The sequence below is a fragment of the Sceloporus occidentalis genome, unplaced genomic scaffold (genome assembly GCF_023333645.1).
Source record: "Sceloporus occidentalis isolate IW3139 unplaced genomic scaffold, rSceOcc1.0.p SCAF_3, whole genome shotgun sequence".
NCBI lineage: Eukaryota > Metazoa > Chordata > Lepidosauria > Squamata > Phrynosomatidae > Sceloporus > Sceloporus occidentalis.
Genome location: NW_028316983.1, coordinates 160160899 through 160180336, shown reverse-complemented (window position 1 = coordinate 160180336; position 19438 = coordinate 160160899). Strand labels below are relative to the sequence as shown.

The 19438-nt window shown below is 41.6% G+C and overlaps 1 protein-coding gene across 2 annotated transcripts in view; it reads left to right on the top strand.

Moving 5' to 3' along the window:
• The window catches only part of SLC22A23 (solute carrier family 22 member 23), a 135187-nt gene that overhangs the window by 25820 nt on the left and 89929 nt on the right, over nucleotides 1-19438 (top strand). For both annotated transcript variants that reach the window (XM_089516650.1, XM_089516651.1), the window contains exons 2-3: nucleotides 8676-8779; nucleotides 11496-11650. In XM_089516650.1, coding sequence (XP_089372776.1) covers nucleotides 8676-8779; nucleotides 11496-11650 — 259 coding nt within the window. The remainder of the gene's footprint in view (nucleotides 1-8675; nucleotides 8780-11495; nucleotides 11651-19438) is intronic.

Sequence of the window (19438 nt, the reverse complement as noted above, 5' to 3'; positions counted from 1 at the left end):
GTTAAAACTTTTCCTTCAACACACTGGTATAGTATTGACTAAAATTGCCTCACTGAGTTCCTGCTTGAACCAATAGAGGCATCTCTCCCAATGTAAATTCATGGAGTCTGATATTCTAAGGCAAGGAGAAAAGAAGTCAAATGTGAATGCTAATTGTATGTTTGTAATTACTTCCCCCTATAGTTTGGCCCTGATATTAACAATATACTGGTGAGCTAATTGATCAAGAATAGGAATGTGTGTGTCCCATTTTTATCTTCTTCCTCTCATCTCTCCCGCACGTTGCCAATTATAGTGATAGGCTAGTCTAGCTGTATGAGTGTCTGCAACTGAATGTTCCTCAAGATGTTTTGGGTTTTGGCTCCCATCAGCCCAGGCAAGCATGCCTAATGGTCAGAACGTCTGGGAGGTGTAGTCCACAATATCTGTAGGATATCAGTTTGACAAAGTCTGGACTGTGAAGCAGCAGCAGAACAATAAACCAATTCATATTGCTTAGGGCTCTGCTTTAAGGCTCAGGTGCCCACACTACTTTGCCACCTTAGCATTGTTGCTTCCTCTATTCCCCCTACCATGCTGACCTGACTGAGTGACATTTGGGAGGGTTTCACATAATGGCTACTGCCCAGATGGGCTAGCACAGACTTTCAGCTGTCAGCCAACACAGTCAGAGAAAGGCAGGCTGCTGCCACTGCTATTTTTCTTTTTGTCAAAATATGGTATTTGAAACAAATGAGAGACCAGCTCACCAGTTGCCAGCATTTATGTAGAATGCCCAGCCAGTGGAATGCCAGAATTCTGCCCTGGCTGTGGAGTGTTTGGCCCACACCTTGGCTTCAGTGGTATGGCACAATGCCAGTCCTGAATGCCCAGCCTGGAGTATTCAACCTGCAGCAAGTCTTGGTGGGACAGTGGTTAAATGCCAGTACTGTAGGCAAAATATGAGTTTGTTCCTGTAGGGCTCCAGGCTGACTCAGCCTTCCATCCTTTCACAGGTCAGTAAAATGAATACTCAGCTTGTTGGGGGCAATTGGCTAACACAACGTAAACTGCTTAGAGAGCGATTAGCACTATAAAGTGGTATAGAAATGTAAGTGCTATTCTGCAACACCACAGGATGCCAGCCTAGTGCTGGGCAGTACAGCGGTGTGCCAGTGATTGGTGATGGTGAGGAATGGCGTGTATGGCAGCAAGGGTATATTAATATGCATGGCAGCTGCAAGATGGCTGGAGCTCAGATGGAAAGCAGTGTCTGCTGGGGTTTACTGTGTTTCCTCAATGTACCCCCTGAGACTGCAGAACAGCTTCTCTCCAGAGACTTCTCATATGCCTTCTGGCTCTGGCAACTCCAGACCTAAGGCTTCCTTATGCTGCTTAGTAACTGCATAACATAGCAAGAACATCTACTTATTTGCAATGCTAGTACTGCAGCAGAAAAATGTGTTAATATAACACAGTGGGCATGTTGGCAAACAGGCAGAAGGGAGATTCCTGTCTACATGGATTCTGTTTTCCTTGCAAGTTTCATACATGTATGGAGATCCAAATCTCTTATCCTTTACAAACTTACTTGTGCAGAAAACTGGTCAGGCTGTATTGAAGATGAAAAAACCCTTTGTGAAGAAATCTAGGGGAATCTTGTCATTGTGGTTTAGCCACTGTGCCTTGTGATGCAGCAGCTCTGGCTTCTGTATGCCTTTCAGCTAGTCTGTGTGCCTGGGAAATGCTACTTTCGTGTATGAAGGAAGCAGAGGGGAAACTCTCTGGTTCTGTCTCCTGCTTATTCCCTCTCACTCAAAAAATAAAAATAAAAAATCAGAACAGATTGTTGAGAGTGAATGTTAGAGTGTACCAATGCTATACAGCTTGATACCAGTTTAACTCTCATGGTTCCATCTTGTGGAATCCTGGGATCTGTAGATTGGTAAGGCTTATGTCTCTGTTAGAATATTCTTGTCTTGAAGTTCAGGGGAGAGGACTAGAACTCTCTAGCAGGCAATTCTAAGTACAACCGAAACTACATCCCAGCATTTCATAGCATGGAGGCATGATATTTAAAGTAGTATCCAAGGACTTTACTGCACATTGCTAAAAAGCACAATTTTAACAGGATGAAAGGGGCGCAACAGATTGCATCTTTGGAGCGGCCTTCAGCTACCTCTTTCCTCGCTGGATTGGGGTTACAGCAACTACATGCTGTGAAAGGGTTTCCTAGCTGCCATGGCGATGGCTTTTCGGTGCTCCTTTGGCACAGCGCATTTAAATGCTGCACCAACAGAGCACTCTGACGCCCCGCTGTACAGTTGGGTGCACAGCATGATGCTGGTGTGGAGGTGGCTGGTGTGCATATGCCATGCCCCCATGCCAGCATATAACACTGGTCTGTAGAGGCGCAAAGTGTCTTTGAACCGTACTTATCAGAAAATTCTGAAATTTGATTCTAAATAGCCTCCTGAGGAAGTTCTTAAAACGTACACATAAACCAAAGTGCATCTGACTTTTCTACTATTAAAACATGTACCTTCTCAGCATCTTGAGATGTGTCTATGTGTCATTGAATTCTCCTCAGTTTCTGTTTGTTTTATTTTATTGGGTTAGTTTATGATAGTAATCCCTTGAATATTTGATTTCAGATGACCCTGCCAGGTTTGGACATAGGTTTTCTCATTAGGACAATGTAGCAATAATATGGACATATGCTATTTATACTTATGTATACCTAAAGGGATCTTGCAGCACCTTTGAGACTAATTGAAAAATAAAAGTTGGTAGCATGAGATTTGATATACTTAAGCCTACTTCCCCACAAGCCTCTGAGAAAGTAGGCCCAAGTCTACGAAAACTCATGCTACCAACTTCTATCTTTCAGCTAGTCTCAAATGTGCTGCAAGATCTCTCTGCGTATTGATTTTCCAGACTAACACAGCTAAGTCTTTGAATTATTTACCATCTATGTGTACCTAGTTATTTCCTACACCAAAGAATAAAACGTCTCTGAGGAAGCCTCCATTAATCTCCCACAGCTAAACAATCTTAGAAAAAACAACCTGGACTCTTTTAGGAAAGAGTGACAAGTATAATGTATGAAATGAAACACAAAATGTTTTCTACATTTATAGGAGTGGAGACTGAAGTGTATACATCAGATAAGCAGAATAATACATATGTGGTGTGGTATGCTGGTTTGAATTTTGGATGAGGAGTTCAGGAGATCATGGTTTGAATCCCAGCTTGGTGGTGGAAATCCAATAAGTGACCTTGACTAAGTAGCACTCTCTCAGACTCAGACAAAGACAATGGCAACCCTTTCCCCCACAAGCAAATCTTGCGAAGAAAACCCCATGATAGGTTTGTATTAGGGTTCCCATAAACCATAAATTATTTGAAGGGACACATCAAGAACAACAGTGCAGAAGGGAAGTACTTCTTCAAAAGCATTTTAGTACCTCAGATTTTATGCCACAAAATGGATTAATGATAGGTAAACCTATGGACTATTATAGCCATGAAAGCTGAATGGATTCTCCATATTCATGGCAGGGGTGTCAAAAGTAGTCACAATTTTTCTCTCCTTCAATGAGAAATGGGATTTCAATACATCAAGGCCCCACAGTTCTATCAAATGCTGGGAGATTTTTTTCACTTTGAGCAAAAGGGGAGTCTGTTTCCCAAACGTTTTATGCTTGGGAAAACAATATTTCCTGTTTTAACACATGAGATTTTCACACAAGAGTCCTGAAATGCAAAAAAGAAAGAAAGATAAAAATGTAAAAAAACCAACCAAACAAAAAAAAAACCTCACTCAAAAGAGAAAATTTCCGAACTGTTACGTTAAAATGAGTGAGAATAAAGTAAGCAAAGATTTGCATAAATAATTCCAAATACTAAATATTAGAGACAAGTAACGTTGCCAGAGCAGGAGTTTCCTAGGCCCTGAAATTTCAGGGCAGGCCAAATCCTGAGACACAAGGACAAACCTTTGCAGTGTCACTGGGGTGGACTAAGAGATGTTCTCTTGAGTGGTAGGCATCCAACTGTTGTTTAAAAACATCCTTCTTTCTTGCAAGAGTATTTAATATAGATGCTGGATGTCCACTTTGGCAGGAGATTGGATTAAGTGGCTTTCAGGGGTCCCTTCCAATTCTACAAGTCAATGATTCATTGTTACAAAGGTGAAGTTACAAGAGGCAAACATTGGTAATGTCATTAACCACCCCACCCAGGGTATGTCATTTACATTTTTAAAAGAGGAAATCTAACAATTGAACACACATGCCCACAAACAAACTTTTCAAGGCAGTTCTCTCACCCTGAGTCCTCACTCTTTAGATATTTAGAAATCTCAACAAAAAAGCTCTAATTTCTCACCGAACTACAAATCCCACATTTCCATAGGATGTTGTCACAGGCATTAAAGTGGAACCATAGTGCTATTATTGTATAGTGTGAAACAGCCCAAGATCAAGGAATGTTGAAGACAAGACAGTGAGATCATCACTACCAGGCATGCTTGTGAGCTTGTAAGAGTAGCTTAGCTGGCCAAAGAATTTGGTAACATTAGATAAAAACTGAATGATTTGCCCATGAAATATTGAAATGTTAATATACTGTTCCTCATGGTTCATTTTTATTACCAGCTGCCTGTGAGCAACAAGTAACCTAATGTGTTCTTAATTATAAGGTAGCCCTTGAGTCCTTCTCCTTCCTAGTTTGTCACAGTGATAACTACATGCCCTTATCCAAAACATTTTATCCATTTTTTCTTGCTTTTAACCAGGCTGCATAAGGCTGCCATGGCTCAATGCTATGGAATCCTGGGATTTGTAGTTTTGTGAGATATCTGAGTGTACAACAAGCTACAAATCATAGGATTCCACAGGATGGAGTCATGATAGTTAAAAGCAGTGTCAAACTGCATTAATTCTGTAGCGCGGTGGCAGCCTAGCACTCAGAGTCTCGGAAGACCCACACAGTGATGTAGTCCACCTAACCAGAGCCTGTTATTTCTTTTTTAGATGCAGGCTGCCACTTCTGCCCTCTGGCTATATAGCTCCCATCTCTGGTGGTCCTGACTGTTCAGTCTCTGCATGTTAATGCTTCCAGGAGGCTTCCTGGAGTGCTGTTGACCTTTCATACAAGCTGTCACCTGCTGAGCTCTGCACACTTACTTGCTTAACAAGAAAGAGAGAAAAGGTTTCAATAACTTATTGGAATCGATAGACTTATCTGAAATAGATAAACTAACAGCTAGGTTGAATATCAAAGACATGAATATAGTGGACAAGAGATGGGCTCCTGTATTCAAATTTTGTAAAAAATAAAATAGGAAGTTAAATGAGTTTATCAGTAAGCTTTTCAATAGACATGCTGTCTGAGACTAAATTGAAAGTAAACAATCAGGAAAAATATCCAATGAGCTGTATAAAGGTTTATAATATCAGAGATACATGGGAGGTTAAAGTTTGAGAAGGATGGCTGTAATGTAATGTAGATAATCAAATGTGGTAAAGTAGATGTATAAGAATGTTGGAAGATGTATGTATAGAAAGATGGAAAAAAAGAAGTTGAAAAAGGTGCAAATGAAAGATGAATGGGAAAAGAGGTTGTAAGAGGAGATTATGAAAGAAGGAAAAGAAATGAAAGAGAAGTGGAGGGAAGAATTTATATTTATTTATTTTATTTATATTTATTTACTTTATTTGTATCCCACCTTTCTCTCAAAGTGGGACTCAAGGCAGCTAACATATAAAACACAACAATTAAAATTGTACAATTGAAAACATTAAAATATAAAAATTACAAATATAAAACTTAAAGCATACAAAGTTAACATTAACAATCTAAGACCAACCCTCTCATCCCCCAATAAAACCAAGGTCGCCAGATCTTAAAAGGCCTGTTTAAATAAAAACGTCTTTGCCTGGCTGTGAAAGGCCAGCAGTGAGGGGGCCAGTCTAGCCTCCCGTGGAAGGGAGTTCCAGAGGGTGGGAGCAGCCACTGAGAAGGCTCTCTTTCGTGTCCTCACCAAGCGAGCCTGGGATGGTGGTGGGGCTGACAGAAAGCCTTCTCCTGAGGATCTTAAGGCTCTAGGTGGTTCATATGGGGAGATACTGTCTCTTAAATAGTCTGCACCTAAGCTGTGTAGGGCTTTATACATCATGACCAGCACTTTGAATTGTGCTCAGAAACAAACCGGTAGACAGTGAAGCTGTTTCAATACAGGAGTTATATGTTCCCTGTAACTGGCTCTGGTCAGCATTCTAGCTATGGCATTTTGGACCCGCTGAAGTTTCCGAACAGTTTCCAAAGGCAGCCCCACGTACAGCACGTTACAGTAGTCCAAATGGGATGTAGCCAAAACATGTGTCACTGTAGCCAAATCTGACATCTCAAGGAATGGGTGCAGCTGGCACACAAGTTTTAATTGTGCAAATGCACTCCGGGCCATTCCTGAGACCTGGGCATCCAGGCTCAGATTGGAGTCCAGGAGCACACCCAAGCTGAGAGCCTGAGATATCAGGGGGAATGTAACCCCATCCAGCTCTGGCATAGTCCCAGTTCCCTGATCTGCCTTAAGACTGACCAGGAGCACCTCTCGTTTTGTCCGGATTAAGCTTCAAATTGTTTGCCCTCATTCAGTCCATTACTGTCAGCAGACATTGGTTCAGCATAGAGACAGCTTCCTTGGAGTCAGGCGGAAAAGAGAGAGAGTTGGGTGTCATCCGCATACTGATGACACTGCACCCCAAAACTCTGGATGTCCTTTCCCAGCGGTTTCATGTAGATGTTAAACAACATGGGGGATAAAGCAGAACCCGCAGGCCAATGGCCAAGGAGTTGAAAAGGAGTCCCCCAACACCACCTTCTGGGTCCACCCCTCCAACAAAGACTGGAACTACTGTATAACAGTGCCCCCATGTCCCATCCCAGAAAGGCGGCTCAGAAGGATACCATGGTTGATGGTATTGAAAGCCGCTGAAAGATCTAACAGGACCAGCAGGGACACACTCCCCCTGTCCAGTTCCCTGCAAAGGTCATCCACCAAGGCGACCCAAGCTATCTCTGTGCCATAGCCAGGCCTGAAGCCAGGTTGAAATAGATCTAGATAATCCATTTCATCTAGAAATCCCTGGAGCTAGGAGGCCACCACTCATTGCAGAACCTTGCCCAAGATAGGATGACCGAATCCAGGGAAGTTTTTTCAGTAATGGCTTCACCACAGCTTCCTTTAGGCAAGATGGAAATTTGCTTTGCAGCAGCGAAGCATTCACTCCCATTACCCACTCAGCAGTCCCCCTCTAGTTAATTTCAAAAACCAGGAAGGGCAAGGATCCAGTATGCATGTGGTGGCTCTCACTTCTCCAAGGATCCTATCCACATCTTCAGAGAATGAAGTGGAAGATAGAAGGGGGAAAAGAATGGTTACAGATTTGGAAGCAAAAGAAAGAAAAGACAAAGCATTATATTACTATATTACTTATAATAATGATGATGATTATTTATTTATACCCCTCCCAATCACAAGGAGTCAGGGCGGGTTACAACAGTAAAGGAGGTACAAAGCAAATAAACAATAACAATAACAATACAATATTAAAACCATTTACAATAGCAATAAATAGCAAAAAACACATAGCAATTCACAGCAGCAATAAAATTAACAAAGCAGATTATATAGCAATAAACAAACAAAACAAGTAAAATAGAAAATAATCCCCATTCTCAATCCCCCATCCCTATCCTGAAAAATAGTATAAACAATATGCAATCTTAAAACATTACAATCTAGGACCATAGAGGGGGGAAAAGAGACACCCCCCAAAAAAAAACCCAACCCACCAGGACTCCTGTGCCTCCAGAGTCTCTCTGCTGGTCCCTGGTGTTTCTAGAAGAGGCAGGTGATGGGAAGATTGTAATTGTCAATATGTAAATTGTTTGAATTATGTTAATTTGTTGTTTTAATTAATTAAAATTGGAGGAGGGAAGAAAGAGAAAATGTTGAGGGGCAGTTTAGGAGTTTGTGCAGTCATTGTGGAGTAGGCAGGGTGGCAGTGTCAGAGGTGTTTATGGGCTGTATCCTGAGCATCCATTTGAAAAACACATAGCTGCCCACACAGCTTGTAAATGATCCTGAAAATAACATTTTTTAAAAATGGGAAATAATTGCTGATTGCCTATCAAAACAACAGTGCCGAGAGTGTGCAGGAAAAGGATGTCAGTGCCCTGTCACTATTTAAAAGAAACAAGACAACACGTTTGCAGTAAGTTATTATTCTCAAAGTATTGCTTCAAGGCTGTGGCTGGCCCTGGTTAGGAACAGCACTGTGGTCTGCCCCCGGAAAGAGAGTGCATTTTACATTTTTATAGTGTTTATAATGTTTGATAAAATTCTTAAACTGATTAGTTTATATGTATAAATAAACTGAAATCTTGAAGGGCATCAGGGATGCCTTTATATCAGGAGTGGGGAACATGTGGCTTTCTAGATTTTGTTGGATTACATTTCCCATCATCCCTAGCCATCATAGCCAGGCCCTATGGTGAGGAAATCATGGGAGTTAACATCATCTGGAGGGCTACATGTTCTCTGTCCCTTTTGTACAGCGTTCTGCTTGTAGTGTTTGGTGAATACTGAAGTACATTTTAAATGCCTCTTTCTTTTCTTCTTTTTCTAGTGGGATCTTGTCTGCGATTCTGCTTGGAAAGTCCACATTGCAAAGTTCTCTCTGCTTGTAGGATTAATCTTTGGCTACCTAATAACAGGATGTATAGCTGACTGGTAAGTGAGAATTCACATGTACTTTTAAGACGGGAAATAATAAGTTTGCCTATCCCAGTTACAAGATTATTTTTCATGAAGAAGCTCCATTTCTTTCCTGCATCACATCTCTTACTGTGGGCCACATGTTCCCCACTAAAGCCTTTGAATTTGAAACATGCCACAAAAGCACAGCTTGATATTGTTGTGGAAAATGAAGGAATAGTTGTTTAAAGAAAGTATTGTGAGATAACATGGATCTCTTAAACTGATGTACTTGTACTAAGACTGCCTGTCAACTAAGTTTATTCAGGTGTAGGAGCATTGCAAATGCGGGAGACATGGCATCTCAGTACATAACATCAGAAAGGGTAATAGAGAGAGTGAGGAAAAACAGAGATTGAAAACTTTATTTCTTTTGAACCACAATCCCAGAGGATAATAAAAATTACAATCTAAAAAGTAAGTTTTCAGGCTTTCAGGAACACAAAGGTGCCACTCCTTTCTCAATATATAAGTTTAATTCCATCAAATATATAAACATTTATTCAATTCCAGTGCTGGGGTTCATCACCAGTAAGAAAATCGGGGGATGATGTAGAAATCATGAACAACTCTGAACAAAAGTGATTTAAAAATGGCTGTAAAGAACTGCAACTGTCATTTGCATTTTTGAACCTCTTCTCTTTCCAGAAACAATAACAAGCCAAACTTTATTCTTGTACTCTAATCCCATTTCAGTTGTTCATTTAAAAGATTTGTTATGGTTAGTGGTATGAAAATGCAGATAGAGATCTTCAGTTCTTATTAATCTCCTCCTGACAGCATCCATGCTCTGATGTGCATTCAGATGTGCATCAGATATGCTCTTGGGTTCCTGATGTTGCATTTGATATGTGTACAGAAAACTGATTACGCACATGTATCTCCTTAGCTGGTCAAATCTGTCTCATAATCTTTTCATGTGTAGAGTTACCAGCCTCTGGTGCTTCTAAATGTCCTGAGCTTCATGTTTTTTAAATCTCCAAAATATATATTCTATCTTGCCAGAGAGTTTGTGTTTTTCTTATGCTTTGGTGAAACCATAGCAAATATTCTCACTGGAGAACAAGAATGGTGAACAAGAATTATGCACCATCTCCCATCCCTGTCCCTCTGTTTCTCAACAAATAGTTACAAAATGCGAAGTATATTGTTCCAGGTAATGATTTTGCTTACAATGAAGTCAAGCAAAATAAGAAAAGTGAAATCCCTAATCGGAGCATCTTCCAGTTGCTTGGTAACCTGCAGTACCTGAGACTGTGGTTTATTAAACATGTTAGGTACTTGAGACTAGATGAGATGTTAGGATTTTGATCTGATCTCAATAATGGTTGCAATCTATTGCACATCTGTCATAAACACCAGCTTCTGCTTCGCTAGCTGGAGCCACACAACAGGTTGTTTAACAGCCAGATATAATTTATTGGGATGGGGGAGAAAATCTGAAGGGTCTCCTGTATTTTGTTATTTACTTTTAGCTTTGTTTTTCTGTTTGAGGATGGAGAACTGAGATTAGGGAGAACCAGAACTAATGCCTGCACTGCATGAGCAGTTTAATTTGAATATTAATATTGAAAGGAATGATGCCAAAGTATTTCTTTGGCCATTTGGAAAAGGCCAGTCCAGTCCAGTGGCTGTTCAAAGTAATTATTATTAGGTTTTGGTTTTGTTTTTGTTTTGTTTTTTGCAGGAGGAGGTGAAGAGTAATGTGAAGAAAGTTTAGATGAAAGAAATGAATTTATTAATTGCTTGATTTTCCTCAAAGCAACTACTGGGATCAGTTACTAAAAATGATTTGTAATTCTCCCTGAGTCTACAGAATATTATAAAATAAAGTTGTTTTTGCACTATAAAGTTATAGCACTTTTATACCATGTTAACTGTCACGCCTCCATCTTAAACCATCCTGGGATTTGTAGTTTAGTTAGATGCTTAGAATGTTTAGTCCCCTGAACTAAGTTCCCAACACACCCTGAGAACAGAGGCAGAGGATTAAATCAAGGTACCTTGAAATCTGTCCTTTTCCCTCAGTTTGTTTTTAAATTGCTTTTAATTCAGTACTGTTTTAGGATAAGATGTTTAATTGAGTATGTTGTAGGACCTGTTTTGAATCTCAATATTTAAATAAAAGGTCTGTAGCTGCATCTACACTGCAGATGTATTATACAGTTTGACATTGCTTTAACTACCATGGCTCTGTGCTATGGAATCCTGGGATCTGTAGTTTTGTGAGATACTTAGCCTTCTCTCTCAGAGAGTTCCAGGATTCCATAGGATGGATCCATGACTGTTTAACTGGTGTAAATGGCCACTGTGGAAGTAACCTGGATGGCCATTAAGATTTCTATTAGAAGCCCTATTTTCAGTGATCCCACCAACTGTAGTGAGGTGGGCTACAGGGTCACCTTGGTTGCATCACTCTTGTTGTGAAATTGCCTTCCCCAGGAATCATCAGCGAGTACCTGATCTTGTAACCTTTAGGCATCACATAAAATCACAAAGCCTGAGGACTGCTTTTAAAAATAGCAGATCCTGATCAGAGTTCCCCTATAAAATGTTCCCCCTTTGTACCGTACAGATTAAGGTAAAAATAAAACCTATTGAAAAGGTGGCTGTAAATACAGAGTTATTCAGGTGTAATATTGAGTCTGGAATAAAAACCCATTTAGCTTTGTTCCTCTCTCCTTTTTTCCAGGGTTGGTCGTCGGCCAGTGCTACTCTTCTCTGTGTTATTCATTTTGATATTTGGACTGACGGTGGCCCTCTCAGTAAACGTGACAATGTTCAGCACACTCAGGTTTTTTGAAGGGTTTTGCCTGGCTGGGATAATCCTTTCACTGTATGCACTGAGTGAGTATTGCCTTCAGCATACATCTTAGCTGCTTAATTTTAAAAAATGTCTGAGTTGCACTTTGCCACAGTTCGTTGCAGACTATATTTCAATATGACTGTCCCAAAGTAGGCGTGAGATCACATGCTAATTTTAGATGTTTTATTAAAGTTGTTTCATGTGTCAGGTTGCTCAAAAACATGTTGAATTTCCCAGTGTGGTTGTTGCATTATTGCAGATGCACAAAGAAGTAGAAGTGATGCAGCACTTTTTTTTCAATATATGTACACCTCTGTACAGATTGCATTAAAAGTCCACTCATTTCATTTGCTGATGTTTCATAGTGCAGCCAGGTGCTTCTTTATAACATTCAGTAATCTGTGGAGGATTGTTTCTAATAATGGGAAATGCATGCAGAGAGGGAGAGAGAGAGAGTTCATGAATTTGTCTCATCTTTTTTGAATACCAGCTAAACTAGCTGCTTCCTTCATTGCCTGCTGTTTCAGAACATGTTTGACGGAATCTAAACTAGGGCTAGTTGCTGCACATCTGGACATCTGCATCACAAAATTTACAGGTTGAGTTTTCCAAAATGCTTGGGGCCATAAGTGTTTTGGATTTTGGATTTTTATTTTATTTTGGAATACTTGTATTTGCATATGCACACATAATAAGATATCTTAAATAATAATAATAAATAAAAATTTTATTTATATACCGCCCTTCCATCAGATCAGGGTGGTTTACAGCACTTAAAATACAATAATACACAATTAAAAGCATACCACCATTACAAAAGACATAAATACAAAACAAAAGGCCCCAGGATTAGCCAGTCCCGTTGCCAGTGCGGCGGAGGAGGCCTATAGGACCTTATTCAGGGAATGCGGTCCGGAACAGAAAGGTCTTTAGGTCCCGTCTGAATTGGGCCAGGGAGGTAGCTGAGCGGAGCTCTATGGGCAGCGTGTTCCAAAGGGCCGGGGCGGCGATGGAAAATGTCCTCCTGGTAGTGGAGACCAATCTCGCCCCGGGAACCCTAAGTAATTGCTGCCCAGATGTTCTGAGGGTGCGGGGCGGAGTGTATGGGGAGAGGCGGTCCTTCAGGTATCCTGGGCCCAAGCCATTTAGGGCTTTATAGGTCATTACCAACACCTTATATTGCGCCCGGAAGCAAATGGGCAGCCAATGGAGATCTTTTAATACCAGTGTTATGTGGCTGGCCCTGGACGTACCTGTGACCAGCCTGGCTGCCATATTCTGCACCATTTGAAGCTTCCGGGTTTGGTATAAGGGTTGCCCCATGTAGAGTACATTGCAGAAATCCAGTCTCGAGGTTACCAGGGCGTGTACCACAGTTTCAAGGTCCCTCTGGGCTAGGTATGGGCGCAGCTGGCGGATAAGCCGAAGCTGATGACAGGTGCTCTTGACCGTCGCATTCACCTGAGCAGTCAGGCGAAGGGACGAGTCAAGAAGCACCCCCAGACTGCGCACGGAGTCCTTCACAGGGAGCGTGACCCCGTTCAGGACAGGTGGAACCACCGCCATTCCTGGACCAGGGGAACCTATCACGAGTACCTCCGTTTTCTCTGGATTCAGCTTGAGTCGGTTTTCCCTCATCCAGCCCATTACTGACTCCAGACAGGCCACGAGAGGAGAGACGCCATCCTCAGTCACTGCATCAGTCGGAGACATAGAGAAAATTATTTGGGTGTCATCAGCGTACTGATAACCCCGCGCCCCATGTCTCCGGATGATCTCTCCCAGCGGTTTCATGTAAATGTTAAATAGCATGGGAGACAGAATGGCTCCTTGAGGGACCCCAGTTTTAAGGGCCCTCTCGTCGGAGCATACGTCTCCCAGCTGCACCATCTGGGACCTCCCGGAGAGGTAGGAGCGGAACCACTGGAGCGCAGTGCCCCCGATTCCCACCTCTGCCAGGCGTCCCAGAAGGATACCATGGTCTATGGTATCGAAAGCCGCTGAGATGTCCAAGAGCACCAACAGGGACACGCTCCCCCTGTCGATGCCCAGACGGAGATCTTGGAGTTGAGACCCAAGTCTAAAAACAAAATTCATTTATGTTTCATGTGCACCTTATACACACAGCCTGAAGGTAGTTTTGTACAACATTTTAACGGTTTTTTTGCATGAAAGAAAATTAGTGCCCAATGAACAATCAGAAAGCAGAGATGTCACATTTCAGCCACTCATGTGGACAATTTTGGATTTTGGAATATTTTGGATTTCAGATGCAATTTTGTCAGGAAGGATGTAGTTAAACTAATTATGGTGATATTTTTATAGCTGAACCCAAACAGATGGTGGTTAGTCTTAACTGTAGTTTAGTAAAATGAGCCAACTTCAAATTGTAGTTTATGAACCTACTTTATTTTACTGTAGTTAAGATGAACCACAGTTTTTGAATTAGACATAACAATAATTCATGGTTAAATGAAAAGAGGAGAAAAAGCTGAAGATCTGGATGAGTATGAAGTGGGATGGCCTACAAGTTCTTGGGTATATATTTAAACTGCAGTTTAATGCTGCATTCAAAAGAGATTGTGGTTAAATCTATTTAATAGTTTATAAAAACATGACTCATGTAAGTGATCACACAAGAAGACTAAAAAGACATTTGTTTCCTTGGCACAATAAATATTATTCATCAGCCTGAATGAGTGACAGAAATGGTCAAGAGCAATTTTTGTGATCATGGTAATAGAAAGAAGCCATTCCTTTCACTGGTACAATTTAACTTCCTATGTGTTTTGACAATGAGTGTGTTTTGACAATGTGGTAGTGCAGGTGTTGACTTTCTAGAAGCCTTTCTAGGAGTTCCTGAACTCAATGAGAATCTTGATGAATTCAGATTTTCTGCTTTTTGTGTGTATACTGCAATGTTAACTTCCCTCTGCCTTTTCATTTTTAATCCAGATGTGAAACAGAGTAAAAGGGGGAAGTATGTTTTCTTTGCCAGCTCTCAAAAACCCATTCACAGCATTCTACTAAAATCCATCCCTTTTCTAAACCAGTGGAGAGTTCAGAATAGTTCAGTCAGAAAACCCTCTGAGAGTAAAGTCTAGCAGTTACTCTAAAAATTTAGCACATAATGTATTGTACTGCATAACCTAAAAAGTCATAACAATGGATTGGCTCCCCAAAACAGTGAACTCTTGGCCCATGCTAATAGAACACATCTCACAATGTAGTTCTGCAATGTTTCTTGTTGTTGTGTTGCAGTCTGAAGAAATATGTTGAGAAACAATACAAGGAGTAGCATATAATCTCTATTGATCCACGCAAGCTTTTGGGAAAAGCCAGGAGTGGTCCAAGATACTTTGCATTCTGAGGCAGAGCAGCAAATAGACTCTTACACACAGGATGCATCTACACTGTAGAAATATGTAGTTTCACACCACTTTAAGAGCTGTAGCTCCATCCTAATTTGTAGTTTTGTAGTTTTACAGGGTCTTTAGTCTTCTCTGCTAGTGCTGGTGTCTCACAAAACTACAAATCCCAGGATTCAGTAGGATGGAGCCATGAAAATTAAAGTGATGGCAAACTGCATTATTTCTACAGTGTAGATAGATATACCCTCAGACACAAGTCAAGATGCCTAGAACCAGCCATGCTCTGTTGGCACATAAGGCAGAAAATCCCACATCCTTGACGGCAAACCTATGCTGATAAAATACCTAAAAAATTGCTGCCCTTTGGCACTTGAATCAAATCATTCTTGTTCTTATTCTTACATATCAAATTGTTCTTTATTCGTCTGCTCAGCCAAAAATAGCTATCCCATGACTAGAACAGTCTGTCTGGTAGTGGAAAAAGATAAACCAAGCCAGTGGCAATACAGTGTGGCACAGTGGCTTGTTTATAAATGCCTACTCTATTATTGTACCATAAAACACCTCAAGGCAGCTTACCAAAACAATATTGCATTGTGCTTAAAGCATTATAGCAAACATACAGAGATTTCATGGCATGGTTTACTAAGTTAAAGATGAAAGGGTGTGGTGGGCGATAGAACTGAACAAATGAAGAATCTTGTAGTTGAAATGCAGTGCTAATACAAAATCCTACTATGGCATTTTTACCATTTTCACTGTTAGGACCCATTCACACTACGGTTTGCGAATGGTTTTAAAAGGAGGGCATTCATACCTGGGCCAGATTTTCCCAACCCAAATTTTGGGGATTCCCCCTTAACCCTTGCCTTTGAAACCGAGGCATTTTCTGTGTCTTTTCAAAAGCACTGGGGTTTTTAGGGAGCCACCAATGGGAACACACTTCCAACCCCATTTGGATGGGCAGAGGGGCAGAATATACCCACTGCATCCCACAGGTCTTGGCTTGGTGTCAAACTGCCATTGGTTTTCCCTTCTCAGTGTTCGCAACTGGCTCTTTAAATCCAAAGGGTATGAATTTCCCACGCTTTCACCCAAGTGATTCCTTTAAACTAATGCAGAGATGTTTTCCTCTTCTGCTGGTGAATTACTCTGCTTTATCTCCACTGATGTCTGATGTTCAGACGTCGCCAAAGTTGGGGAGGGGGTTCTTTTGGGAACATGGCGAAGCTTTTTAAAAAAAAGTTTGACAGTATATGCACATAGTTGCATTTGCATGGCTTCAGTGGGCCCATGCCGGGTGGGGGGGTTCTGGGCAGGAGTTGTTCAGAGGGGCTTGCAGTTGCCATCCTCAGAGGCTAGGACAGTGTGACTCCCCCCAAGGTGAACGTATCACGAAGGTTTCTCGGTAAGGGTTGTTCAGAGGGACTTGCCATCGCAATCCTCTGAGGCTGAGACAGTGTGAGTCTCTCCCAAGGCGAACGTATAGTGGGGGTTCCTCGGCAAGGGTTCTTCTGAGGGGCTTGCCATCGCCATCCTCTGAGGCTGAGACAGGCTAGGGAGAAGCAGCCACCTCTTGGCTGGGGTCTTCTCTGCAGTTGGACCCCTGGAAGCCGCAGCCTGGCACTGGAAGGATGGAGCAGGGGGTCTCCTGTCCAAAAATCCCTCTGCAGCTGCCTCAACCTCCCCTTTCTCTTTCTCTTTCTCTTTACCAGCTCCACAGAGGAAGGTTCCTGCAATTCTCAGCCAGAACCTCCCAGGGGTTGACGGGGGGGAATAAATAGAGGGTGTTATTTGGCCTCGTTCTTTCCATCCCTCCATTCTCCCATCTCTTTCCTGGAACCCTCCCCCCTCCCCCATTGCCAGGACTTCAGGATCTCCCATGTCCTGATGTAAAGTCATGTCACCAACTATGACAGCAAAAGTGGAATGACACAGATGTTCTTCATTTGATTGACAGTTAAATAAACCTGAGAATGATCGAATGTATTCAATATGGTGGCTCCATTTTAAATCAATACAAATGGTAATGTGATCATCAACAGGGTTAAATTGCCACAGAGAGATTTGATCATGGCAAATATAGTGTGAACTGGGAGGCCCGATGCCTTTGCTGGGGCCCTCTTGGAGGGCCCCAGCGATGGCAAAAGGGCCGGCAAAGAGGAGGAGGCCTCCAGCGCTGGCAGCCCCTGCCGGTTTTTTTGCCAGCCTCTGACGGGGCCTGGGGTCCTGTCAGGGGCCGGCAAAGAGGTGGAGGCCTCTAGTGCTGGCGGCCCCCACCAGCTCTTTCCCGGCCTCTGACAGGGCCTGGGGCTGGCAAAGAAGAGGAGGCCTGGCCCCGGGGGGGTGGAAGCTCTGCCCCCGGCATGTGGCTCCGCCCCCGGAGGGTGGAAGCTCCACCCCCGGCACGCAGCCCCGCTCCCGGAGGGTGGAAGCTCCACCCCCTGGCTTAGGCCCCCCAGTTGTCTTAGGGACAGCAACCCGGCCCCCGGCTCAAAAAGGTTGCCTACCCCTGTACCAGATACTACTTTGTGGTGTCTGTAGATGTCAGATAGGTGGTTTTGTTTTTCTTGTTTAGGAACTGTTTCTATCTCTCTTTGAATGTATATAAACATTCTTTCAAACTCTCTCAACTAGCTATTATTATTGCTGTGATAATTTCCACCGTACCTACTTCAGCCCTATAACCACTTACTGGGAAGTAAGTACCATGAAATTCAGTGATGTTTCCTTCTGCGCAGGGAAAGAGTTGGGAAAGAATTTCATTGGGGTTTTGATTTTAGGTAAAAATACCAAATTCATCCTTCCCAGGCCTTGTTACAAGATGAAGCTTATACCACATTTTAATCAGTGGACAAAATGTTTATACAGTATTAAATAACAATGGAAACAAAAGTAATTTAAAAGCTTACTATAAACAAGACTAAAAACAGTACAGCACTTAAAAGCCATTTTTGTTAAAATCAATTTCAAAAAGCTTGCTGGAAAAGAAAAGTCTCAAGCAATAGGGATACAATAAGGACTATACAGTTTTATAATGTGAAAAAAATATCCTTTAATTCCCTTGGTGGGTAGGGAGGAGGCCAGCATCCAACATTGTCATTCCACTTGCAGAAATGATGCTGTGTACACAGAAACCTTATTCTGGACTATGCTCAAGCAGGGAATCTAGTACAGTTGCCAGATGTGCCAATGGTTGCTGAACTGTATCTGCAAGTGGTAATATGCCTAGGCACCAAGAGTACAAATGTGCTACTTTGTGCACAACTGGAAAAACCATTGAGTCTCTGCTCCTGCACTGCTGTCCTCTGGTAATTTAGGCCAACATCTTGCAGTCTGATACCAAAAGAAGAGGAAGCATGAATGCAGGAGAGACGATGCAAACTGAGATATTTTTAAGTGGGAATGAAATTAGTCTATTTCCAGGCCATGTCAATTTCACACATCCTAATTCATCAGTGTGCTTATTGTCTCTGCAGTTATCTACAGTTTTCTTTTTTTTTAAAAAAGAACTGTGCAAAGTTATATTTAAATGCTATGGTTAAATGTATTATTTTTCAAGGTTCACATTTTATACCAAAACACATTTTACATTCATTTTGGTCTATTTGCTCAAGATGCAAATAACATTACAGAATTCAGATGTCTGTGAAGTCCAAAAGATTAGTATATTCCAATGTACACATTAATCTAAGAAATGTGGATCAGATTACTTTACCAAGCATACAGGATTGTATTCTCTGTTTATTAGTCATATGGAGTGAAGCATAACTACATAATGTTAATAACCACCAGTATTGAATTAGGAGCCAGTAATATTTCATCCTGTTCATTTAGATTATATGTCATGTTTAAAATTCTCATCTTCAACTTTAGTAGGAAATTCCTCCTGAGATTCCATTGGTCACAAATATTGTTATGCATGATGACACTTTGTTCCTTTCAGGTAGTTTTTCATGAAGGTAAATAGAAAGACAATGCTAATGCACCAAGTTTGTAGTTATTACTCTAGGCAAATTCTGAAGAATATATCCCATAATTTTCAGAACCACACTCATTATAACCTTATCCAATGGCACTTTGCATGCTTCTGTGCTTCTATGTCACATTGGGACACAAAAATTCTTAGTAGGGTGAGGGGAGACATATGGCCCTCCACATGTTGTTGGACTACAACTCCCAGTAACCATAGCCAGAATAGTTGCCATGGAAGCCTGCGGTGTGCTATAGTCCAACAATATCAGGAGCATTACAGAGTTCACACTCCTGTCCCAGCAGGATTATTTTCAAAGGGCAAATCAGGCATGTAATTTATTGAAATCATTCTTTCGCTTAAAACCTTGTCTTGAATGGCAGTACTCTTAAGCTAGGATTTTTAGTGGTATCATAGTTAGTCTTTAGCTGGCCAGGGAGGGGGAACAAACACCAAGTTGGATCCAGATTTGGTTATGTTCAGAA